The sequence below is a fragment of the Pristis pectinata genome, chromosome 30 (genome assembly GCF_009764475.1).
Source record: "Pristis pectinata isolate sPriPec2 chromosome 30, sPriPec2.1.pri, whole genome shotgun sequence".
NCBI lineage: Eukaryota > Metazoa > Chordata > Chondrichthyes > Rhinopristiformes > Pristidae > Pristis > Pristis pectinata.
In genome coordinates this window covers 12104546-12131750 of record NC_067434.1, presented here as the reverse complement: position 1 = coordinate 12131750, position 27205 = coordinate 12104546, and the positions used below count along the sequence as shown (strand labels likewise).

General features: G+C 40.6%; 1 protein-coding gene across 1 annotated transcript in view; it reads right to left on the bottom strand.

Annotated features, from left to right (window-relative positions):
• LOC127584632 (glutamate receptor ionotropic, delta-1-like) overlaps positions 1–27205 on the bottom strand; it is a 634847-nt gene that overhangs the window by 109805 nt on the left and 497837 nt on the right. The window contains exon 5 of the mRNA XM_052041451.1: positions 17989–18042. Coding sequence (XP_051897411.1) covers positions 17989–18042 — 54 coding nt within the window. The remainder of the gene's footprint in view (positions 1–17988; positions 18043–27205) is intronic.

Genomic DNA, 27205 nt, shown 5'->3' with positions numbered 1-27205 from the left:
ACATGAGATATAGTTCATTATTCATCCATTTATCCCACAGCCTAATGTTCTTAGACTCTCTCCTTCAAGTAGTCACATGCCTGTGGGAACTAGAGGTATGCTACATGCTACATACACAAATTGAATACAAGGTCAAATACAACCTCCTGCAGATGGTGAAAACCTAGGTGGAAACCACCCAGTCAGCTTCTGGGCAGTGAAACAGAGTTAACGTTTTGGACTAATGGTATTTCATCAGCCCATCTGAAGTATTAACCCTCTTTCTCTGTTCTCTGTTCCTGATTTCTGAGCATTTCCAACACTTTTCTGTTTTTATCTTGAGCAGTAACACTAGGAGCATAATGTGGGCAGCACAGCGACATAGCTCGTAGAACTGCTGCCTCACACCTCCAGAGACCCAGGTTCAATCCTGGCATTGGGTGCTGTCTGTGTGGAGTTTTCACGTTCTCCCTGTGTCTGTGCGGGTTTCCTCCAGTGCTCTGGTTTGCTCCCACATCAGAAAGATGTGCAGATTGGTAGGATAATTGGCTGTTGTAAATTGCCCCAAGTGTGGGGATGAATGATGATGACGCTATCTTTTGATGATGATGACGGTATTTTTTGATGATGATGATGATGATCTCGTTATTAGTCACATGTACATTGAAACACACAGTGAAATGCATCTTTTGCATAGAGTGTTCTGGGGGCAGCCCGCAAGTGTCGCCACGCTTCCAGCGCCAACATAGCATGCCCACAACTTCCTAATCCGTACATCTTTGGAATGTGGGAGAAAAACCAGAGCACCCAGAGGAATCCCACGCAGACACGGGGAGAATGTATAAACTCTTTACAGACAGTGGCTGGAATTGGACCTGGGTCAAATCTAAGGGGAGTTGACAGGAATGTGGAGAGAATAAAATAATGAGATTAATGTAAAATGAGAGTAAATGGGTGATTGATGGCTGGTGTGGACTTGCTGGGTCAAAGAGCCTGTTTCCGTGTTGTATCTTTCTATTACTCTCTCTCTCTAAATGGGGCTGATTTGCCCATCAAATACATAGAGTGTTCTTTTTTAGACGAAGATCTGCCACTATCCTAGCAACTGTTTCTGAAAGGATTCAGAAATGCACAGTGACCAGCAACACTCCCACATTTGAAGTGGTTTAGTCGGGGTGGTGTAGTAAAGTGGTTTTAGTTTAGGAATTCAACTTATTTTGAAGTTTGTCAGCCAAGTAGGCCTGGAATGAATGTTATTTGTATTCTGTATATACCGTTTTTTGCACTAATTGTACTTGCACAATTTTTTATTGTCTGTGTTTATTGTATGTCTTCTGTTTTATGTATGTCCTCTGTTGTGTGAGTCTGGGGGAAACGACATTTCGTTCTGCCGTGTGCTTTTATAGTATATGTATGAATGACAATAAAGTAACTTGAACTTGAATTTATAGAAAACTTGTTATTACCAATTAGGTACAGTAATAAAAGATGCAGAACAGAATGCAAAGGCCGGACTGACACACACAGACCAGTGATGGAGTACAAGAAAATAAAAGAAATGTAGAAGGGAGGTTAATCTCAAAACCAAAGATGATAGAGGAGAGACAGCTTGGGATGTCAGTAACAGCAGAAACCCAGGCTTTGGTTAGTCAGGCGATTAATTATAAATGAGTAAACACGGTATGAAGGCTATGGATTAGGAAGGTGGTATTTGTCCACAATTCAGACTTTAGAGTGATGGCTGAGTAAATTGCAAAGAAAAAAAGATTGATAATGATGGTTATGATTCTGAGCAACATGGAAGCATGAGTGCCCGGAGACATGATTAAACAAAGAACAAAAACGAATATGTAAACACGGGGAAAAAAAACAAACTGCTGGAAGAATTCAGCAAGTCAGGCAACATCTGTAGAGGGAAATGGACAGTCGATGTACAATTTACACAGACTGGAATACAAGCTTCAAAGAACGGCTCAAACGCAACATCCTGTGGAATCTGAAAACCTGAGATAAAAGTGGAAAACAACCAGTCAGCTGCTGGGCAGTGAAACAGATTAAAGTTTCAGGTTGATGGCCTATACTAAATATTAACCCTGTTTCTCTGATCCGGTTGAAGGGTTTCAACCTGAAACATCAACTGTCCATTTCCCTCTTTCAGATGTTGCCTGACACGCTGAGTTCTTGCAGCAGTTTGTGTTTTGATTCCAGCATCTGCAGTCTCTTGGGTCTCCATATAAACAGGGGACTCGAGCTGGTGTGCTAGCACAAACGTGCAAGAGGGAGAACTCTGAGTTTGGAATTCAGCGCGAGCTCATCCTGATCAATTGATGCCAATAATGGGTAATATTGAGACACACATTGTAAGTGCTTCTCTATCTGTTGACCTGTGAATAAAAAATTTTGTCTACATCACTTGCTGGTCTTCTGATATTATTACTTAAGTACAAAGTTTTGGTAACAATAGTTACACATTGTAAGATCTCCAGCGCCTCTACTTTCTTAAAAGCTTAAGTAGATTTGGCATGTCACCAGATGCTCTAACTAACTTCTAGAGATGCACTGTTGAAAGTATCCTTGCCGGTTGCATCACGGCCTGGTACGGCAATTGCAATGCACAGGAATGCAAGAGGCTGCAGAGAGTTGCAGACACAACCCAGTCCATCAGGGGCACACCCCTCCCCACCATTGACAGCAGACACAGGAGGCATTGCCTCAAGAAGGCAGCATCTACCATCCGGGACATGCCCTCTTCTCAAGGCTTCTGTCAGGCAGGAGGTATAGCAGACTGAAGTTCCACACCACCAGCTTCAGGAACAGCTACTTTCCTGCAACCATCAAGTTCTTGAACCAACCTGCACAACCCTAACCCTACCTCAGCAACAGAACACTATGGATCATCTCTTGCACTGCCATGAACATGGCATCGACTGTGTGCTTGTCTTTTTTTGCACTAAGATCTTGCTTTTGGACAGTTTTTTTTCACTGTATGGTATAATTTTATGTATAATTTGTATGATGTAATTATAACTATAATTTCAACCTGACGAAACTTCCAATCTTTATATTGGATCATCCCTCGATGATGAGCGATTCGAATCAAATGCTCTTTGGTACTCACATAGTGAAATCTCAGTATTACTGGCCATAGTTTTTGCTCTGCCAGGGATTTTGGTCTTAACGCTCAATGAACACGATCAAGTATGGGACGTACAGAAAAAACTTCAGAGCCAAACACATCCATCAGAAGTTTAGAAAAGAATTCAGTAGGATTACCAGCTTCAGCGTCTTCGGGAAAGCCAATGACCCTCAAATTATTTCTCCGACTGCGGTTTTCTAAATCAGTAATCCTCTGTCTTTACTGTTCCAGCCTCTGGATGGTTGCAGTTAAATCTTTTTCCAGTAAGCTCAGTCTGCAATCCCTCTCTTTGTCAGCTTCATCCAGTTGAGCAATTAACTGCTGTTGTTGAGCATTCTCCTGTATGAGTGTAGTTTGTCTGTCTTAAATGTCCTTTAACAACGTTTCCAAAGTAGCAAATCTCTGGTCAAGTTTTTTATCCAGTTTAGAAATAGCTTCCAAAGTAAGTTGAGGGTCTCCATTACTGTTACCATTAGCTGCAGCTTTAGCTCTGGTGTTCATTTCCGGCAATTAAAAATCAAATTCAGTCTTGTAAAAGTGTTATAAAAGTCTTATTAAAGGGTAGTGTACAAGAAAGTAAAAGGTGAGTGGAGCAGAGCCAAGATATGACCTACTCCCTCCAGCGCCACCAAAAGAGTCCGTCATATGTAATAATTTATGTATAAATTTTTTATGTATGCTGTCTGTTCCTATGTGCCTGTGATGCTGCATTTCATTGTACTGTACCTCACTGTATTGCGCACATAACAATAAACTTGAATTGATTGACCCATGGCAGCTGGTCCTTGGGAATGGGAACTCTGTCTGCATGCCTGAATACACAGTTATTTCTGAGAGAGGAGCAACCTTACAGAGTGATGTGTCCATACCTGGCGACTATTTGGCTTGGATCCATTGTCTCTGGTAATTTAAGGAAATTGCAGGATCCTGGGGATTGTGGCACTACATCTCAGGCCTGGGTCCGTGCTCCTGAGCTCAGGGTCGCATGTGTCTATCAGAGCCCCCAGTCTAAACTGTCTCAGAGTTAGCTCACTGGAAGAGTGGAAGTATCTTGAAGCATCTTAATTCCTAGTTTTTGCTTGCACTCCAGTCAATAGCTGAGAACAGTGTTTCAGGCACCCTACAGCCTTTAAGAACTGAAAGCTAAAGCCATCCGTGCAGGAACCTGTTGTGAATTTTAAATACCAATACTCACACTTGTTATTAAAGAAGCAGATGCCATCCTTTGATCCAAAGTTCAAAGGGGCTTCTTTCAATGATCAAATTATTGATGGATGTTTTGAAGACATGCATGTTATTTATCTGATTGCTGGATCATGCCAAAATGCTGTGTGTTTTTCCAATATTTAATAAAAGATAGCCTGAAATATCCTCCTCTACAAATGTTGTGAATTCTCTTATTAATAAAATGAGAAAATACATTCAAGGCAACTATTTGCTTACCAGCAAGGAGACACGAGAGTAAGGTTTGCTCCTTGCCTGGGAATTCAAGGGACTTCAGTTGCAGCAGAAGTCCCAGAGCAGCTTCAATGGAAGCAGCAGGAGTTAAAACTTCAAAGTGACTCAGTGCGAGGGAAAGCAGTTGGTTTTCTTCTGTGTTCGGCAACCAGAGTGTTGAAGCTTCAGTCAAGGGTCAGCCGTTTCTTAAGTACCCTGTGTAAATTCAATGACGTTACCATTTTGACTTAATTACTCCAAAGCTCTCTTCATTGGTCTTCCCACCAGCAGCCTGAGATGTGAGCATCACTTCAAAGCCACCACTTGTTGCTCCTGCTTAGTTACTGTGAGAGAGTGCTTGTGGGCCTTCTTCATAAAGCACTGTAGTTGTAGTTTAATCTAATGAAGCTATTTGCTCTGCTACTTCTAAGGAAGTTGGTGAGAGTCTGGAATAACATACTGGGCTAGACCAGACAAGGATAATTTGTTTCTTTCCCTAAATCTGAGCCAGTGGGTTTTCTATCATAATCCAACATCATGGATACTTTCACTGATACCAGATTTTCCTGATTTTTTATTGAAATTCCAATAGTGCAGTTTAAACTTACATTCTCTGCATTAATCAATGCCACTGAATTAGTAGGTCAGTAACATAACCTCTACACTTCTGAAACCACAGCTAAATATTACTATAAAATAGGAACATAATTACTTTATAGGGAAGGTTATCCAAACAGCAATGGTCTATCATGTAGTTACTGAGACAGATTTGATAATTTAATTGGTAACTGGATAATTAATAGAACATGGGTCCAAATGAAAATTGTTAAGGAGATTGAGATGTGGGGTAAGACCAGCTGGTTTTGGTTGAAGACCGAATGTTAACAGTACCATCAGGAACATCCCTATGATGAAAGAGGCCCCAAGGATGAAAGGGAATCTTCAAAGTTATTTTATTAAAATTTAATAAGCTTAGGCTGGCAGAAACATATTCAACAGTGAATGGTCCAAGCACTCTAATGTGCAGGTCTAATACTGGTTCCTGAATGAATCCAATAATAACACAGCTCTTTAATATGCAAAACTTTCCTATATATTGCATAAATGAATTGACAGACTCGCAAGATACATCTTTCTACTTCGCTTGCTGTTCTGTTCAGTCAATTACATGCTTGTCTTGCTTTTTTTTTAAATAAAAGTACTCATCAAAGGACCAGCTGCTGGCTTACTATAGCAATCTTATTGGGGGTGGTTGGGTGTTTCAGGTGCTGTTCATCACGAAACAGATCAAATACATTATTGATTACACTTATAATCAGGAAATTAATTAGAACATAAGATATTAAACTGTTGAAGAAACTGAACAATTAGAATTGATTTTGTGGCCTCCTGTACAATTTGGGATTAATAGGGAATCAGTAGATTTTATGTTCATTTGGTGGTATTAATGCCAAGACTTTGTCTGTGCAATTGATTACCCCAGCAGTAATACATAGCTCTGATGGATAAAAACACCAATTAACTCAATTATTGCTGGTAGCTCTATTCATTGTCCCAATATTATTTCCCCTCTATTCCAATACATCAAGAGCCATGTATGAAGCAGAGCAAAGGCTCCAACAGACAAAGTAATGTTTACAGGTAGACTTCACAATATTCAATATATGTTTGCACTTCATTGGTCCATAATACACTATCTCATCTAGTAAAGGTGTTATACTGACAAGACTAGTATGTGTGTTATGTTCTGATGAACTACATAAGCTGCATTATTTCCATAGAAAATCCAAGTATGAGATACTTGATATCAGAATCAGCCTCTGCACTAACACAGCTGCATAACCAAGACCACCATCTACTCAACATCTTAGTGATAGGCAATAAATGCTGGCCTCACCAGTGACAACTGCATTCCACAAAAATTAATTTAAGCAATGAAATGAAATAGAATGGAAATCTAAAAAAACACTGCAAATGAAATTGGAAAGAAGGTTGGTGTGAAAATGAAAGAAGAAGCAGGCCTCGAACACAGGATGAATAAAAATAAATCATTTCCCTTGTGACACTTAAAAGTAATTCACTGTGTGTGAAGCACTTCTAAACCTTTTGGAGAGATGTGATAAAAAGCTGATAAATGCAAGTCTGTCTCTTTTCTGTTTCCTCTAAGTTGTTGATAAATGGTAGAGATGAATAAACATATTAGCTCGGATACTGGATCTGTTAGAACCCGACTTTCACATGCAAATCACACATAAATGCAGTTTTACCTGGGGTAGATAAATAAAAGTGAATATTTCTGAGTGAAATAGTACACAGCAGGTAAGTGACCTTGACACATCCATGCACAATCTACCTTGGTATGGTGTGGCTTGGGTGCTAATCATGTCACAAGTCACACAATGGCTACTTTGATGGAAGAGATGGGAGATTTTTGGTGCAATCTGTGACCTTCATTGACTACTCACAATACAACCAAAAACAATTAGTGCTACTTTGTTGCATTTGTGTTTATTTAAAGAGTCTACACTCCATTTTCTTTCTCCTCAGATGCTGTTTGACTTGCTGAACATTGGGTTGGCCAGAGAAGATAGAGGGTAGTGGTGGAAGGGTGTTACTCTGAGTGGAGGTCTGTGACCAGTGGTGTTCTGTAGGGATCAGTGCTGGGGCCTTTATAAATGACTTGGATGAAAATGTAAATGGGCTGATTAATAAGTTTGCAGATGACACAAAAATGGTTGAGTTGTGGGTAGGGAAGAAGGTTGTCAAAGGATATAGCAGGATGGAGGTCAGTTGTAGATATGAGTGGAGTAACTGGTAGATGGAGTTTAATCTGAACAAGTGTGAGATGTTGCACTTCGGGAGGTCAAATGTAAGGGGAACATACACAGCAAATGGCATGCCTTAAGAGTATTGAGGGATCTTGGGGTCTGAGTCCACAGCCCCCTGACAGTGGCAAGACAAGTAGATAGGGTGGTAAGGATGACATATGGTATGCTTGCCTTCATCGATCAGTACACAAATCAGGAAGTCACATTGCAGTTGTATAAATTGGAGTATTGTGTGCTGTTGGCCCATTATAGGAAGTATGTGGAAGCTTTGGGGAGGATGCAGAGTTGGTTCACCATGATGCTGCCTGGATTAGAGAGTATTAGCTATAACAAGAGGCTGGACAGACTTGGATTGTTTACTTTGGAGCACCAGAGGCTGAGGGGAAACCTGCTAGAAGTTTATAAAATTATAGGAGGCATAGATATGGTAGATAGAGTTCCTTTCCCAGGGTGGAAATGTCAAATACTAGAAGCCATAACTTTAAGGTGAGAGGGGGAAAGTTTAAGGGAGATGTGCAGGGCAAATGTTTTACACAAGGAGTGGTAGGTGCCTGGAACATGCTGCCAGGGGTGGTGGTGGAAGCAGACATGATAGCTACGTTTCAGAAGCATTCAGACACATGAACATGAAGGGAATGGAGGGATATGGATCAAGTGCAGGCAGCTGGGAGTAGTTCAATATGGCATCACGGTTGGCATAGACATTGTGGGCCATAGGGCCTGTTCCTGTGCTGTACTGTTCTATGCTCTATTTTCAGTTTATATGTCAGATCTCCAACGTCTCTGCAGTTTTGTCCTTTTTGACACCCTGCAAACAATGGGAGACTTGATTTGGTAGAATCAAAACTGTAGGGCTGATGCAGGCTTTTGATTTGAAATGCCAACAGTTTCTTCCCCCCCCCCCCCCCCCCAACAGATGCTGTTTGACAGCTGAGTTCTACTAGCAGATTGCTTGTTACTCCAGATTCCAGCATCTGCAGTCTCGTGTGTCTCCAGGTAAGGAATTCGGTTCCCCTTCCCTCACTACAGCTGCTGCCTGATCTGCTGAGTATTTCTAAAACTTTATCTTTCCTTAGAGAATTTAAATGTTAACTTGGGAAAGATTAAAGGTCCAAGTTTTAATAACATAACTCAGAATTTTGCAAGTGGGGAAGGAATATACAGTGAAAATGATCCAATGACAGCTTAACAAAACTCACAAAGAGCAGCAAGTGCCTGAAGGCTGGGTAAAACGATAGCACTGTTTTCTGAAAAGGAGACAAGAGTAATTGTAGCAATTACAGGAACATCAGCTGGCTGAGTATATCCAGAAAAGTATTTACTAAATCTTTAGTAAGACCTAGTTAGGTAGAACTAGACTAGGCTGAAATGTAATAGATCCTTTGTGTGATAGCACACATTTTGGAGAAATCTATTGAACACCATATCCAAGAGAATGTCCGGACCATGTCTTGAGGATGTATAATACTGCTGAGAAACTTGTCAGTCTGATAGAAATCAATTATAACAAGTTCCTGAGAACTGTTAGAGTGGTTAGGGAACTAAGAGAATGAAGTAAATCAGCAATTGCAATTTTATCCACTTCTGGAAGCAGGAACAAATGTGGCATCACAAATTGATTTTGGTGGAGTCTCCTTACATAGCGAGAGTTTAAACATTATGAACTTTGATGATAACAATGTCAGTGCAATATCTAAAACAGACCTAGAAGAAATTAAGTAAAAATTCAGGTGAAGATCATGTACTAACAGAAAGAAGATTAACTTATTTGGGCATCGAGGGAAAGATGTTGACCCTGTAGCTGGAGGGAACATGGATGAATATCGTAGAATCAAAGACAATTTACAACACAGGAACACAGCCATTCAGCCCATCATGTCCTTGCTAGTATATGAAAGAGCTACCCAGCCTAAACCCACCTTCCAGCTCTTTATCTGTAACAGTGCAGATTGTGGTTGTTCAAGTACACATTCAGGTACTTTTTAAAGAGTTTCTGCTTCCACTTCCCTTTCAGGCAGTGAGTTACAGGACCCTACAATTTCTGGGTGAAAACATTTTCCTCATCTCCCCTCTTGATACCTCAGCTTTGGGAAACAGTTACTTCCTATTTACTATACTGAGGTGCCTCATAATTTTATACATCTCAGTTAAGTCTTCCTTAGTCTCTTCTGATCCAAAGAAAACAATCCTGGCCCATCTGATCTATCCTCATTGCCAAAATTTTCCAGTGATGGTAACAGCCTCATATGTCTCCTGTCCACCATCTCTAGTGCAATCACATCTTTCCTATAATGTTGTGACTGGACACAGTACATAAGCTGCAGCCTAACAAGCACCAGATCCAATTTTAGCATAGTCTCCCTGCTCTTGTATTCTGTATCTCAGCCAATAAAGAAAAGCATTCTGCGCTCCTTTATAACTACGCTCCTACTTTAAGGACTGACCACTTTGATCATTTTGAACTAAGATTGACTTCTTTTGTTCTAATTGTGTTCTTTCTTTTAAAAATTGTGTTTAATTTATGTTTTCTTGTGAATGCTGCTTTTATGATGCTATGTGCCTATGATGCTGCTGCAAGTAAGTTTTTCATTGCACAGTAAACTCAACTTTGATTTTTGACTTTGACTCCAAGATCCTTACCCCTCCACCATTCTTGGTGTCCTTGCATTTACTGTATATTCCTTTGTGTTGTTGAATTGCCCAATTGCTTGACCTCATACTACTCTGAATTAAGTTCCATTTTCTACTTAATTAGGTAGCAAACTTAAGGGGCTACATTAAGTTCGGTTTGCTACTTTCTCACCCAACTGACCAGACACTTACAACCACCTGATATCAAAATCTTTCTTCCTCACTATAAAATAGCCAATTTTTACATCATTGACAGGTTGTGAATAACCAGGCGGGTTAGGGAAAGGGAATGGGATTTGCAAGGAACCAGATGTGGCTTTAAATTTTTGAAAGATTAAACTGGATATTGAAGACTGAAAATATATCAATGAAAAGAAAGTAGAAATGAAAACACAATGTGAAGAACCTGAAGGCTATCAACTAGATCCTAGACCATTATTAGACAATCGAACAATTCAAAAAATAAATTAATTAAATGAATAAAATAAAAGTTATACAAGGGATATAACTCAGAGCATCAAGAGATGAAAGGAGTATACAAGATTGGAGAGTGGAAAACAGATCAATAAGGGGTGATTAGCTGGTGAATATTGGAGTTTTTCCTTTGAGAGAGCTAAATTACTGTAAAGATCTAGAGGCACTAATTAAATATAATGGTTTAACCAGGAAACTAACCAGATTCTAAAAGAGGCAAGATAATTTTATTTTAGGTTGTGGATGGACAGCTGAGACCCATTGCTTGCAATACTTCAGCCATGTAGGAACATCAGGTCAACTAAAGTGTCCCAGGGGAACCACATATGTAGGAAGTGTCTCCAGCTGCTTCAGATCAAGGTCCGGGTTTCTGAGCTTGAGGAACATCAGGGAGGCTGAGAGTATCCTTGACTGTAAATTCAAGGAGTTGCCCACCTCACTGACAGAGGGAATTCAGGATAGTAAATGGATGACCATCCAGAGTTGGAAGATGCAGAATATACAAAAATCTTTGGGATGCCTGTCACTTTAAAGCCTGTCCCCAGCTCTGCAGACTCTTGGAATGACAACACTTTGAAGTAATTAATCCAGACTATCCTTCAATGGACAAGTGATTGCACAAAAGTAGAACAGCAAAGCAGAGAAATGCTGTTGTTATAGGAGATTACAAAGTTTGGGGTTCAGATGGGATCCTGCGAGCCTGATATGGAGTGTTGCCTTCCTGGTGATAGGGTAAAGCACATCCCAGAGCATGTACAGAATGGTGGTGTGTGGGTTAAACTACGGGACTAGTACTGCAGAGATCTGGATTAACAGATCTCTGATCAGAAATCACCATCTCAGCAAAGAAATACAAATGCCTGGATTTTTTGTTTAAACTAGGCACTGGCAATGACCACAAAACTACCAGATTGTCATCAAAACCTGTCTGGTTCATTAATGTCATTCAGAGGAAGAAATCTGCCATCCTTACCAGTCTAGACCCACCAATCTGATTGATTCTAAAAAGCATCTTAAGTCATTAGGAAGAGGCAATAAGTGCTGGTCTTGCCAGTGACACCCAGGTCCTGAACAACGAATGAAGATAAAAATTGCAGTGCACATCAGCAGAAATGTCATCGGAACATGATAGGAATTCGGTTCTACAGTCAGAGTCTCAGGAACTGTGAAGGAAGTTAAAAAGTGGGAACTCAAAGGTAGTGGTCTCTAGATTAGTGGTGTCTCCTAATATTATGCACCAGTGAGAGTGCTAATAGACAATTGGTAATTGTCAATCGGTTTAATATTGTCAGATGTACCGAGATACAGTGAAAAGCTTTGTTGGCATGCCACTCAAACAGATCATTCCATACATCAAAGTAGTACTAAAGGGCAAAAACACAGAATGCAGAATAAAGTGTTAAAGTTACAAAGAAAATGTAGTGCAGGTAGACAAATAAAGTGCAAGAGTTATAATGAGGTAAATTGAGAGTTCCAGAGTTCATCTTTAGCATACAAGAGATCTGTTCAAGAGTCTTATAACAGTGGGATAGAAGCTGTCCTTGAGCCTGGTGGTACGTGTTCTCAAGCTTTTGCAACTTCTACCCAATGGAAGGGGGGGAGCAGAGCGAATGACCAAGGTGGGTGGGGTCTTTGATTATATTGACTGCTTTGCCAAGGCAGCAGGAAGTCCAGACAGAGTCAATGAAGGGGAGGCTGGTTTCCATGATAGACTGGGTTATGTTTGCAACTCTCTGCAATTTCTTGTGGCATTGGGCAGGGCAGTTGCCATCCCCAGCTGTGAGGCATCCAGATAAGGATGATTGATGTGAGGCTTGAGGTATGGTGCAGGAGAGAATACCAGAATGACTCCGACTGGGGGATGTCCTCCTATTATTAGATGGATCTGAGCACTTGAACATGGCAAAAGTTGATGAAAAATAATTGGCCGGGAGGCACAATGGAAGCATTGAGATAGAAAGAATCATGATTAATATGGAAAGAACATGACTCAGAGCTAAACTTATACAAAAGTTCCAAAGCAGAATGAGAACATCTTTCATGATGTTGCATGCAGAACTGGAAACTGAAGAAGACCAAGGTGATGCTGAATAGACAACATCAAGAGACTGGTCACAGAAAAGGATGCTGAGCTGAGTGGGAACTTAGTTCTGTCACAGAATCATGGCCAATCAACCATTTGGTCCAACATATCTGGACCTGTGTTGGAATGAGGCATCATCACTCTCTCTCTTTTCCACTTTTCAAGCACTTTATGAAACTCCCTGTTATTGAACCTGCTTCCATCACGATTTCAGGCAGTGTATTTCAGATAATGACAACACACAAAATAAAAAGAAGTCCTCTATTTTCCTTTTGACTTTCCATCAAACTGGGTCCTCTGGTAATTTCTGGCAGTACAGACAGATTCTCCCTATTTATTCCATCAAAACCCCACAAACTTTTTAAAACTTCTACTTCACCTCTCCTAAAGCATCTCTGTTCTGTGGGACTACACTCGCAACTTTCCATTTAACAGATTTCCTTTATTCCTGAATTCTTGCTCTCTATCCTTCATAACTTTTTTGAACAGTATGTCCAGAATTGGATACAATGGTCGAGAATTTACAGTCAACCAAATGATAGAGCTTGGTTCCGACCTTTAAAAGAACTGCCATAAAGATCTAATGATCTCTGTGGGGTGGTCTTCCTTTGACTGACAGTGATTGCTGTCAGGCAACAGTTTAAAGGGGTTTCTGGTGCCAGGCTACAGCAATGTCACAAGCTGGTGACTTCTCAGTCACACAGAAGAATTTCCATTGGTAGCAAACAGGAGACACTCAGCTGTAATTACTAATTTACTTTTTAAAGATTTAATGGGAATGAACTTAAAACTTGGATTTGTAGAAGCTGAATAAGCAAACAATTAAAAATGTTATGGCTTTTAAAAAATAAACCCAATTGAATTTTTAAATTATTATTCCAACCAAATAACTTTCCATACATATAAAATTGAGTTTTCATGATCAGTAATTGCAGCTTAGTACACCATTAAAAGCTCACTTATTTCTCATTTCCCATTAGGTCACATTATCAGGGTTTCAACAACTGGAATAGAACACAGAACATTACAGCACAGTACAGGCCCTTCAGCCCAAAATGTTGTGCCGACATTTTATCCTGCTCTAATATCTATCTAACCCTTCCCTCCCATATAGCCCCCCATTTCCCTATCATTCATGTGGCTATCCAAGAGTCTCTTAAGTGTCCCTAATGTATCTGCCCCCACAACCTCTGCAGGCAGTGCATTCCAAGCACTCACCACTCTCTGTGTAAAAAACTTACCCCTGAATTCCCCTTATACCTTCATCCAATCACCTTAAAATTATGTCCCCTTGTGTGTGTTTGCAAATACTCCAATTCACATATTTCTGGTGATTAAACTGGAGAAGGGTGCAGGACAGTACTCCTCATAAAGGAACCAGGAGCAGTGACAGCAACTTCTGAATTTCTTTGTTTAACTGGGCATGTTTGCACTTCAGAAACTGCTGACAAATTTCTTCTGCTATAATGGTGCCTCTGATATCTTCACTGTTATTGCACATTATGGGTCTAGACACCAGAAGGAATAAAGAATTGGGCAGAGATGGAGAAAGCAATCTGCATGTGACACAAGCCTCTTTGGGAGGGTGACCTGAATTTACTTCACATTTCATAATTTCGCATGACAGAGGCCATTCAGCCCATTGAGTCTATGCCAGCTGTCCAGGCAATCCCTTCACAGAGTCACAAAACAGAGGAGCAGACTCTTCAATCCACCATGTTCATGCCAACCATCAAGCACACGTCTACACTAACCCCATTTACAAGCACTTGGTTCTTGGCCTTCTATGTTTTGGTGATTCAAGTACTTATCCAGATACTACTTAAATGTAAGAATACCTGCCTCCACTACCTTCTTAGGCAGTGCATTGCAACCATGCTCTGGAACAATTTTTCCTCAGATCCTATCTAACCTTCTTATTCTCTATCTTAAACCTATGCCTTCTCATTTTAGACAACTTCATTATGGGGAAATGTTTATTATCCATCCTATCTTTGCCCCTTATAATGCCGTGTATTTGTATCAGGACCCCACCCCCTCAGTCTCTTCTGCTCCTCATAACTGAAATGTTCCACCTCAGTTAACATCCTGGTGAATCTCCTCTGCACCCTCTTCAGTGCAATTATGTCCTTCCTATAGTGCATTGTGCTCACTCCCATTCCCTGACGTCCCCTTTCAACTGGATCCTTGACTTCCTGACCGACAGACTGCAATCACTGAGGATAGGCAGCAACACCTCCGCCACGATTATTCTCAACACTGGTGCCTCACAAGGCTGCATCCTCAGCTCCCTACTCTACTCTCTATACATTCACGACTGTGTGGCCAGATTGTGCTCTAACTCCATCTACAAGTTTGCAGATGATACCACCGTAGTGGGCCGTATCTCAAATAACGATGAGTTGGAGTACGGGAAGGAGATAGAGAGCCTGGTGGTATGGTGGCATGACAACAAACTTTCCTTTGATGTCAGCAAAACAAAAGAGCTGGTCATTGACTTCAGGAAGTGGGTGATGCATATGCTCCTGTTTACATCAACAGTGCTAAGGTCGAGAGGGTTGAAAGCTTCAAGTTCCTTGGAGTGAACATTACCAATAGCGTGTCCTGGTCCAACCATGTAGATGCCATGACCAAGAAAGCTCACCAGCACCTGTATTTCCTCAGGAGGCTTAAGAAATTCAGCATGTCCCCTTTGACTCTCACCAATTTTTATCAATGCACCATAGAAAGCATCCTATCTGGATGCATCACAGCTTGGTATGGCAACTGCTTTGTCCACAACAGCAAGAAACTGCAGAGAGTTGTGGACACAGCTCAGCACATCACAGACTCCCCTCCATGGACTCTGTCTATACTTCTTGGTGCCTCAGTAAAGCAGCCAAAATAATTAAAGACCCCTCTCACCCTGGTTATTCTGTCTTCTCCCCCCTCCCATCGGGCAGAAGATACAAAAGCCTGAAAGCATATATCACCAGGCTCAAGGACAGCTTCCATCCTGCTGTTATAAGACTATTGATAATATGAACAACATCATGCATGATAAATAAGATGGACTGTTAACCACACAATCTACCTGTTATGACCTTATTGTCTGCCTGCACTGCACTTTCTCTGTAACTGTAACACTTCATTCTGCATTCTGTTATTGTTTTCCCTTGTACTACCTCAATGCACTGCTGTAATGAAATGATCTGTTTGGATGGCATGCAAAACAAAGTTTTTCACTGTACCTTGGTACATGTGACAATAATAAACCAATTTTCCTCTACCCAATTGTCCTACAAACTACCTCTACTTGGGAAATTTATAGTGGCCAATTAATCTACCAGCATACCTCAGGGATGTGAGAGGAAACTGAGGCACCCAGGAAAACCTCATGGTCACAAGAAGAATATGTAAGCTCCACAGAGACAGCACTCTAGGTTAGGATCAAACCCGGATCACTGGAGCTACGTAGCAGCAGCATTAACTGCTGCACCACAGCGCTGCAGTTAGACATAGCAATGGACTCGTCCAGTCTCCGTGCAATGTTGTTTAGAGGTCAGGATAATTAAATCATTTCTCCCCATCATAAAACCAGTGAACTAACACAACTAACACAAAAAGAAAAGGAATTATATATTCAATGCAAAAATCAATGTTTGAAAATAAAGTTCTTCTTATGTATTAGTCCTTGATTCCTCAAATTATTATTACAGTCAGTCCTGATTGGAAGCTGTGATTTTCTGTAGAACTGTTTATAATTCAGGGGGAGGTAAATAATGTGCTTCTATGAGTAGATACTGCAATCAGACAGTGTTCGTTAATATAGCTTAACATTTGCACATTTGCTGCTCTTTGCAATCAAACCACTTAAAAGGAGTAATAAAATTGCATTGCGAATCATTATTTTTGCCACTGAAAAAAAGAATAATGCTTCAATTGAATTATTCCATTTGGTCTATTTATTATTTGCTTTGTACTTATCTTAGCATTTCTCAGTCCCTCAACCCTGCAATTAGTCCGGTAATTAGTCTTGTAATATCATCCATGTAAAGGTTGGCACACCACCAATAGGATGACACTAGATGTCACTAGCATATGTGATAAATACCAAAGCACAGTTTGAAGTATTGAACAAGGTCCAGGCACAGAACACAGTTACCGCATCATCTCTACAATTTAAACAGCATTGTGAATTTTTAGTGATGAATATTTAATGAACTCAGCAAAAAAATCCTGAGTTTGCTGTTTTAATGAATGTTTTAGTCCATTTGTTAACAATAGGATAACAATGTCATTAAAATAGCAGAAAGAGCACTTCATCCAAATGCATGAACACATTCACGACTAGCATTGCTTGCAGCTTATAACAATACTGGATTCCTCAATATTCGTTTCACAGACCCAGCTCCAATACTGGGGAGAACATTGGACTGAGTTTCAGGATTGCAGTTTGCAAAATTCTATCTTATAAGATGTTAAATTGATAATAAATAAAAATAACTAATTGTGTTTGGCATCAGACCACATAGTTCAAATTTTGTCAAACTGAGTGAAGACGCAAAGGAATTTGAAAGTTTCAGTGAATAGGAATGAAAAAAAACTGCACATGCTAGAAATCTGAAACAAAATCTGAAAATGCTGCAAGCACTCAGCAGATCAGGCAGCATCTGTGGAAAGAAAAATAGAGTTAAGACGAAGATGATGTTTCAACCAAGGGTCTTTGACCTTAAACATTCTTTCCACAGAATTTTGTTTTTGTTTCTGGTTCCTATTAGCTTTAGATAAATGATGAAGTATCCCTAAACTGGCAACCAATTCCTGTGTACATTCATTTTTCAACCGATGCCCTGTCCCAAATAACTTAAAGATTAGGTGAAAATGTCCATGTTCCTAGTGCAGTAAGCTATCACCCATGAGTTTGAAACACCAATGTCGCTAACCACTAGACAATTTCAGTAAATGCATTGGAAGTCCTCAGGGAAAACACTGATTTCAATTCCTGCTCTTTCTGTTGAAGAGGAGACTGCCACATGCCATAACATGCATATCAGCTGTGTGTGAACTCCCAGACTTTCAAGCCCTTATGTTGCTAGAACTTAGATAAGATATCTTTATTAGTCACATATACATCAAAGCACACAGTGAAATACATCCTTTGTGTAGAGTGTTCTGGGGGCAGCCCGCAAAGTGTCGCCACACTTCTGGCGCCAACATAGCATACCCACAACTTCCTAACCCGTACGTCTTTGGAACATGGGAGGAAACCGGAGCACCCAGAAGAAACCCACGCAGACATGGGGAGAACGTACAAACTCCTTACAGACAGCGGCCAGATTTGAACCTGGGTCGCTGGCGCTGTAAAGCATTACGCTAACCACTACACTACCGTGCCTGCCATTTACTGTGCCTGCTTAAAACTGTAGCATTGACCTTACCTCATTTACAAAGACCCAGTGGCTGTCCTTTGAGGCCAAGTTTGTTTCCACTGCCTGAAATAAAACACAAGAGGTAGATCGTTATAAATAAAGCAGGTAGTTACAGGTTTGCCCAAAAGTTGGAAATCTCCAATCACGGCACAGATATCCAAAGTATTTCTAAAATAACCAAATATCTCGAGAATTACTCCATATTATTGATTGTCCTGCTGAAAACCATAATTTATTGTGTAATTGTTTATTTTTTAAAAGAGTTATTTTCTACTTCTTTCTTCCTTCTGTTCTGGGTGATGTTAGCATGAAATCATTTATTGCTCACAGATATTAAGAGTCTACCACATAACCACATAACAGCCAAACTCATGAGCTGACCAGATTTAGTAGGGGAGCTGGTTTCCTTCTCTCAACTTTCATGATGCTTTGAGTTAACAAACGTCACGAGTTCTGGCTTCCGAGTACCGTCCATCAACAATAGTGAACTCATCTCTTTTGTACGTTATATCTAGATGAAGCCCACTTTGAAGACCTATTGGGCTGATTTGTCTTTTTGTGGGTTTGCAGAGTTAAGAATGATGGACAAGGATTTGGGAACACTTTACACTGCTTTGATGACACAAGAGACTTCAGATGCTGAAACCTGGAGCAACAAACCAGCTGCTCAAGGAACTCATCAGGTCAGGCAACATCAGTATAGGAAAATGGAGAGTCGATGTTTCGGGTCAAAACCTATGGACTACGTACACAGCTTTTCTTTCCCAGGGAAAGGGAACCAAAAACTGGACGACATAGGTTTATGGTGAGAGGGGAAAGATTTAAAAGAGACCTGAGAGGCAACTTCTTTATGCAGAGGGTGGTGCGTAGATGGAATGCACTGCCAGAGAAAGTAGTTGAGGCAGGTACAATAACGGCATTTAAAAGACATTTGGATAAGTATATTGATAAGAAAGGTTCAGAGGGATACCGGCAAAATGCAGGCAAAAGGGACTAGCTCAGGTGGGTACCTTGGTCGGCATGGACAAGTTGGGCTGAAGGGCCTATCTCCATGCTGCGTTACTCTATGACTCTGGACTAGCAAATGAAGGGTCTTGACCTGAAACAACAACTGTCCATTTCCCTCCAGATGCTTCCTGACCCGCTGAGTTCCTCCAGCAGCTCACTTTTTTGCTACATTTATTTGATGTTCCTTTGAAATATTTTGTATCCACACAATTAAATAAATGGCCCTCAGTTTGCCTCATAAGAAAGTGGCACCTTTAATGGGGCAGCTCTCCCTCAGTACTACCCCTCCAATAATGTAGATTGCTGAACACTGTACCTCCAACAGTGCAGCCTCCCTTCAGTATTGGCCCTCTGATACATCCCTCGACGCTGCGCCTCCAACAGTATGGGGCTCCCTCAGTTCTGCTGCTTACGGTGCAGCATTTGGAGTGGGCTGGAAATTCTTCAGTTTTGCAAGTCTCTAGAATGGGTGTTGAATCTACTTGGGCATGCGAGAGAGAATAGGTTACAGGGAAATAAGTGGGGCAATGACATTATTCTAAGAGCCAGCATAGATTCTGTGGGCCAAATGGCCTCTTTCTATGTCATAAGAAAATATGAGAATCCCTGATTTTCTGATTCAGAGATGAAATCGCAAATGAGATGATTAATATTCTGTATGCAATAATGTACTATCTCTGGAAAAATGCATTTAAAAGTAGGCACATTCTGATATGGAATTCCAAAATCTCTCAAAGTGCCAACACTGTATATCTACAAAATAAATCAAACATTCTTTTGCTGTTTTCTGATAGTCCAAGTCCCTTTTTAACTAAATGTTTCGTTAATCACTGAATCACAGTCACAGCTGGGAGCAGTTGTTCACTATAGTGGACCCTGACAACTCATTCATTAACAGGTAGATTTCTGAGGGATTGAGGAAGCATTCAGTGGTGCATGCAACTCAGATACTACAGGTTCAGAGGTTGTATTTAGCCTGTTGCTCACCTCAGGGAAGGAAGAAAAATGATTAGAATATCTTAATGTGGGTCCCTTAACAGGCTAAGACAGCAGAATGTATATTCACGATCTAGGAAATGATAGGGAAATTAAATAAATATTTTGTGTTTGTCTTCATGGAAGAAGACCTGTGAGGGATTGACAAATCTGTTGAAATTCTTTAAGGTTTTAATTGGCAGAATTGGAGCGCATGGTACTCAAGGTAATATACTGGTGTGGATTGAGGATTGATAATGGACAGAGACATTGGAATAACTGGTCATTTTCGGGTTATGAGGATGTGACCAGTGGCATGTGACAGGAACTGGTGCTGGGACCCATACTGTTCAATCCATATCAATGAGCTGGATGAGGAGATCAGATGTAATATATACAAGATTTCTGATGGTACAAAGTGAGGTGGCAGAATGAATTGTGAGGAGGATACACAGAGGCTTCAGGATGATATAGACATGTTAAGTGAATGGCAAGGACATGGCAGATGGAACATTGTATGAAAATATGATGAGGTCAATCACTTTGGTAGAAAGAGTATAGAAGGCAGAATATTTTTAAATGCAGAGTTTGAATGATGTTTGTGCTCAGAGGAATTTGGATGTCCCAGTGCATAAATTGCTGAAATTTAACAAGCAGGATCTGTAAGTAATTAAAAAACCAGATGGTATGTTGGCCTATATTGCAAAGCAATTTGTGTACAAGAGTGGAGAGTTCTTTCTCCAATTATTTCAGAACCTATGAGAATGCATCTGCAATATTGTGAACTGGTCTGATCTTGCAACTAAGGACAGATATACTTGCAAGAGTAGCAGTGTTTTGAAGGTTCAACAGATTGACTACTAGGATGGTGGGTATGCTGTATGAGGAAAGGTTAAGCAGATTGGGTCTGTATGTTTTTGGTTTAGAAGAGTGAAATTGAGAAACATACAAAATTCTGACAGGATAGATGTGGAATTAGTGTTTATTCTGCCTGTGGTGTTTAGAACCAAGGATTGTAGTCTCAAAATTAACATTTGGCCATTCAGAACAAGGATGAAAAGAAATTTATTCAGCCAGAAGATGGTGAAGCTTCAAAATTCTCAACCAAATAGGTTGTGGAGCCTCATTTGCTGAGTATATTTAAATCAAAGTTTGATAGATTTTTAGATATTAATGGTATCAAGTGTGAGAGAAGTATTGTAGAAAGTAGTATTTTGGCAAAAGATCAGCATTGCCTACTCCTGCTTCTATTTGTTATGTTACATACCTGCATTCTCATACTGACCTGAGTGAATCAGAAGATAGGAATGGGGATGGTGAGAAGAGGGGAGGATGTGCAAAATAAAAGACAATAAACAAGAGGAGACATTTTTCAAACATTGCATTTGTATAGATTTTAAAATTTAACATTTACAAATGTGGTGATAAAAGTTCTAAAGTGTCAGCACAATAATCACTGCAGTACATTTATCAGTCACTCAATGGTAAACCAAATTACATTGAATTCCCTCAAGCTGAAAGCAGGAAAGGGTTAATATAAAAGAAAAAAATGTGTTCCCAAACCTCTAAGTAACCGATTATATTTTTAATGCAATATATTGCGCAGATAATATCTTTATTTTCAGTCTGTGATAAACTTTGGGATCAGTTCTTGCTTCTGTCTCTGACCATTCACTGTCTATATGATGGCCATGAATTTTTGGCTCTTTTCCCCAGATTTGGACCAGTTCTATTATTTCCCCCTTCTACCACCATTTGTGAACCTGAGTTACAGTCCCTTTTGCCATCAGCCTCAACCTTTTGCTCATTTACCTCCTGCTGCACCCAGCTGTCCATTTTAATTCTAGGATCTGCTCCAGTATATTTAGGTCACTTATGCTTTCCACCAAATCAAACGGCTTAGCTTATGAATCATGGTTTCTGTACTGGCAGGACCATCAACAGCCCACAAAGCATCTTCTGCGAGCTTTAAAAGGAGCAAATTGAGTCACATCATGGATAAAGCATTTATATCACCATTTCACATATCACAGCTGACCAGCCAATTTACAGCATTTTTATTAAACAACAAAATCATTGCAATAGTTTACACTGTAGCTGGTATGGATCCATGGGTCTGACAGTTCCAGGAAGCTGTCTTTGAAATTCACTTAATGCAACCCACTCAGGACTGTGACCAGTGGTGTACCACAGGGATCAGTGCTGGGACTTACTGTTTGTTATATACATTAATGAGTTGGATATGAATGTTGGAGGTATGATCAGTAAGTTTGCAGATGACATGAAAATTGGTGGTGTTGTTGATAGGAGGGATGATCTTAGGTCACAGTTGGTAAAATGGGGAGAGCAATGGCAGATGCTGGGAGGACTCACAAGGGTTGGGCATACACAATGAATGGTAGGGCCCAAGGGAATACAGGGCAAACTTGATGTCCAAGTCCACAGGTGGGAGCACAGGTAGATAAGAAAGTGAAGACGGCATGTGGGATACCAGCCCTCATTATCTGGGGTGCAGAATATAAGAGCAGGGAGGTTATGGTAAGCCTCATAAGACACTGCTTAGGCCACAGGCAGAGGACCATGTGCATTTCTGGTTGCCACACTGCAGGAAGGATGTGATTGCACTGGAGAGGGTCCAGAGGAGATTCACCAGGAGGTTGGATGCTGTCCACTATTTTGACAAAGCCCAATGTACTTATCTTCACCAGGACGTTGTATGTGATGAAGCATTTCAGTTATGAGGAGAGAATAGAAAGGCTGGGTTTGTTTTCCCTGGAGCGGAGGAAGCCGAATGGGAGAGCTGATTGACATACACAATATTATGAGGGACACAGACCAGGCAGATAGTTGGAAATTTTTCCACTCAACAGAGGTGTCAAATATTAGACGGCTCATGTTTAAGTTAAGTGGGAAGAAGTCTGGAGGGAATCGGGGGAAGAATTTTTTTTCATCCAGAGAGTAGTTCAAATCTGAATGCACTACCTGAATGGTGGAAGTGAGTACTCTCACAGCATTCGACAAGTATCTGGATGAACACTTGAGTTGCCGAGGCAGAGTGGGTGACAGACCTAGTGCTGATAATGGGATTGGTGTAGATGGGTAATTGATGGTCGACGTGGACAAGTTGGTCTGAAGGGCCTGTTTCTGTGCTGTATGACACTATAGTGGACTTGTCTTGAAATTACAATGTGCAGCACCACATTTTTGGTCACTGCATAATTCGATTTCAAAGACAAGTAAAACATAATGGAAATCAGTGGGCTTCCTGTGAGTTGCATGGTTTGTCATTTTTATTCTAGGAGCACCCTATGTGCTGGTACGTGGAAAACACAGACATGCATTGTGCTACCCAACATTTATCTCCCTGTCTACAGCCCACTCACGCAGTCAACCTCCTGATCCTATTAACCCTTCTTCCTCCACTTACTGATCATCCTGCCTCCCATGCCTGACCTACCAGCTCTGCTGTGGGTCTCTCTTTCCTGAAGTCCTTCACGATCAACACCCATACTACTCCCCATGTAAACAGACTTCATGTGAGTAAAGACCTTCCCCAGTGCAAGGCCTGTCATATAGTGACACGGAAGGAAAGGACATTTGGAAAGGACATTTGTCATTCTGGTCAAAACATCAGACAGCTGTCCTTTCCAAATGCAACTGGTTGTTTATCTGTAACTCACCAACATCTATCATCTGATGGAAATGAGCATTGATACATCTTTCTTAGATAATTTCAGGCAAAAAATCATTTTGAAAACAAACTACATTCAATTTCTCAAAGGGTTACATGACATCTCCACTGACAAAAGTGAAGAAATGGAAATCAAACCAGAACAAATCCACATACCGAACAGGGACCACATCTAATCAAAAGCTACTTTAGTTCAGACTTCAAAAAATGGGAAAACATTAAAGCAAAGCACATCAAAGAACATGGTGCTCTTCAGATTAGTTCCTTATTTTCTTTAATGGAATGTTAAGTGTAATCTAACTGTCCATTTTATAAAGTAATATATTTGGGCCTTTGATGAAAAGAGAATGCCCATGGGTTCTCAGCATGTTTAACAACAGATATTAACAGAACGTCTGTCAGCTCTACCTGAACTGCGGAAACAAGCCAGTAATAACACTGAACTTTGCCAAGTCACATTAGTAGATGAGAACCTAAGCAATGGTAGCTGAGCCTCATTGAAAATTAATGGGGTTTGAAATTCTTTCCCAGACTTTCATTCTCACTGTATTTCAGTACCTCTAGGTTAAACAAAAAACGCTTTACTATTTATATCTAGATATCAAAAACAACCAGACACAGAGAAGCACTGAAGTGCAACCACTGGGGGCTGGATGCACGATCGCATCTTCCTCTTTCCTTATTTCAATTCTACAGCATCTGCAAATGCATTCCTTTCATCAACTACATCTTTAGACACGATCGTGCCTCTTATACCAATGTTCATACCTTTCCTTGAATGGATAGAGGGAGACTGGGAGAATAACTGAATATCCTGTGAATGGTTCCATAGCTCTGCATTATCAGTGCTATTTTTTTATCTGTAAGAGCCCCATGCCCTTTGATTGAAGCGTTCAGGCTCAATTACACCACTCCAGGCTGCGCAGGGACTCCTGACTTCTCAATCGTTCAATGACGCAGGACTTCTGAGGCAAATTGTGAAAGCCAGTTTGATAAATCTGGTAATTAATGGGTTGGACAATAAAGACAGAGAGAATCTATGTGAGTTCTACTCCACAGTACCTGATTGAATCTTAATGCCTTTTGAAGAGGCTGTAAAAGTAATTGCAGCATAGACGACTTGGGATGGGTTATTAAAGCAGGCTTGTTCATTTCACCCACATCCTGAGAACAATCATAGAACTGAATGGAAATCTTGACTCACATAGAGAGACTCACAGGAGTGGAAAACATCGACAAAAGACAACTTCTTTATTTCTATCTCTTCTATCTATCTATATATCTATCTCTTCTCATCTCTCTCTATCTCTCTATTTGAAGCTATCACTAAGGAAGAAATAGCAAGACATCTGGTTAGAAGTAGTTCCATCAGGCACACACAGCATGGATTCAGGAAGGGCAGGTCCTGTTTGACAAACTTACTGGAGTTCTTTAAGGATATACTGAGCACAATAGATAGAGAGGAACAGGTGGATGTTGTATATTTGGACTTCCAGAAGGCATTCGTTAAGGTGCTGCGTAAAAGACTCATCCATAAGGTAAGGATGCATGGAGTTGGGAGTAATATATTAGCATGGATAGAGGATTGGTTAACCAATAGAAGGCAGAGAGTTGGGATAAATGGACATTTGTCTGGTTGGCAATCAGTGGTGAGCGGGATGCTGCAGGGATCGGTTCTGGGCCCACAACTGTTCACGATATACATAAATAATTTGGAAGAGGGGGCTGAGTGTAGCATATCTAAGTTTGCTGATGATGCTAAATTGAGTGGAAAAGCAAATTATGCAGAGAATGCAGAGAGTCTGCAGAGAGATATAGATAGGTTAAGTGAATAGGCAAGGGTCCGGCAGATGGAGTACAATGTTGATAAATGTGAGGTCATCCACTTTGGAAGGAAAATAAAAGATCAGATTATTATTTAAATAGTGAAAGATTGCAGCATGCTGTTGTGCAGAGGGACTTGGGAGTGCTTGTTCATGAGTCGAAAAAGGTTGGTTTGCAGGTGCAACAGGTTATCAAGAAGGCAAATGGAATGTTGGCCTTCATTGCCAGAGGGTTTGAATTTAAGAGCAGGGAGGTTATGCCACAACTGTACAGGGTACTGGTGAGGCCTCATCTGGAGTACTGCGTGCATTTCTGGTCTACTTACCGGAGGTAAGATATACTGGTTTTGGAAGCAGTGCAGAGGAGGTTCACCAGGTTGATTCCGGAGATGAAGTGTTTAGACTATGGGAGAGATTGAGTTGCCTGGGACTATACTCGCTGGAATTCAGAAGAATGAGAGGGGATCTTATAAAAAACATATAAGATTATGAAAAGGATAGATAAGATACAGGCAGGAAGGTTGTTTCCACTGGTAGGTGAGACTAGAACTAGGGGACATAGCCTCAAGATTTGGGGGAATAGATTTAGGACAGAGATGAAAAGAAACTGCTTTTTCCAGAGAGTGGTGAATCTGTGGAATTCTCTGCCCAGGGAAGCAGTGGAGGCTCCCTCATTAAATATATTTAAGACACAGATAAATAGATCTTTGCATAGTAGGGGAATTAAGGGCTATGGGGAAAAAGCAGGGAGGTGGATCTGAGTCCACGGCCAGATCAGCCATGATCTTAATGAATGGCGGAGCAGGTTCAACAGACCAGTTGACCTACTCCTGCTCCTATTTCTTATGTTCTTGTCCTATCGCTCTTTGTCTCACTGCTACTTGTGTCTAGAGAAACTGCAATAAAGCATTCATCTTCCATGAGGGTGCATTCCTTCAAATGCAAGTTCATAGAGGAGGAATGCTTAATTTCCCTACACAGTTCAGCTCCATTGTCCATTCAATGTACATTTTGTAAAGGGCAGGGATTGAAGTAATGTCAAGAAATCTGGCTACAGAGTGAGAAGAATTTACTGAGAGGAAGAAAAGGAGAAGGAAGTTGCCTGACAAGAAATATCTAAAACTGAGCCATTTTCCTAAGTTGCCAAGAAAACCTGGCAACGTTTGAAGAATCTCAAATAGACATTCTTCTCCGAATGATATTTCCAATTGTGAATTGGCAGTACTTTGGAAGAGTTCCTCCCAGACTTTGCTTCACCTCCACCAAAACGACATGTCTGATTTGAAAATCAAAAAAAGATATAAAAATGCTGGAATTCTAAATAAAAACAGAAATTTATGGAAACACTCAGCAGGTCAGGAAGCATCAGTGGAAAGAGAAACAAAGTTAACGTTTCACATTGAAGACCTTCTAACCCAAAGCATTATCTCTTTCTCTTTCCACAGATGCTGCCTGATCTGCTGAGTGTTTCCAGCAATTTCTGTTTTTATTTCATATTTGAACCAGAAGAACCAGTTTTACATCTCTGTCAGATGCTCCAGTCTTGTTTGTGTTTGATGCTAATCTGAGAGCAATGAGTTCAAATATGCAACTCCACATTCATTAGGAAAAGCCCAGTTTTTAGTATCAAGAGACATAAATACAGGCACAGCCAGCAAAGCTGAGCGTCGTCATTCAACTGATTATTAGGGAGACATTTAGATTCGAGGATCATATTTTTCAATGGACA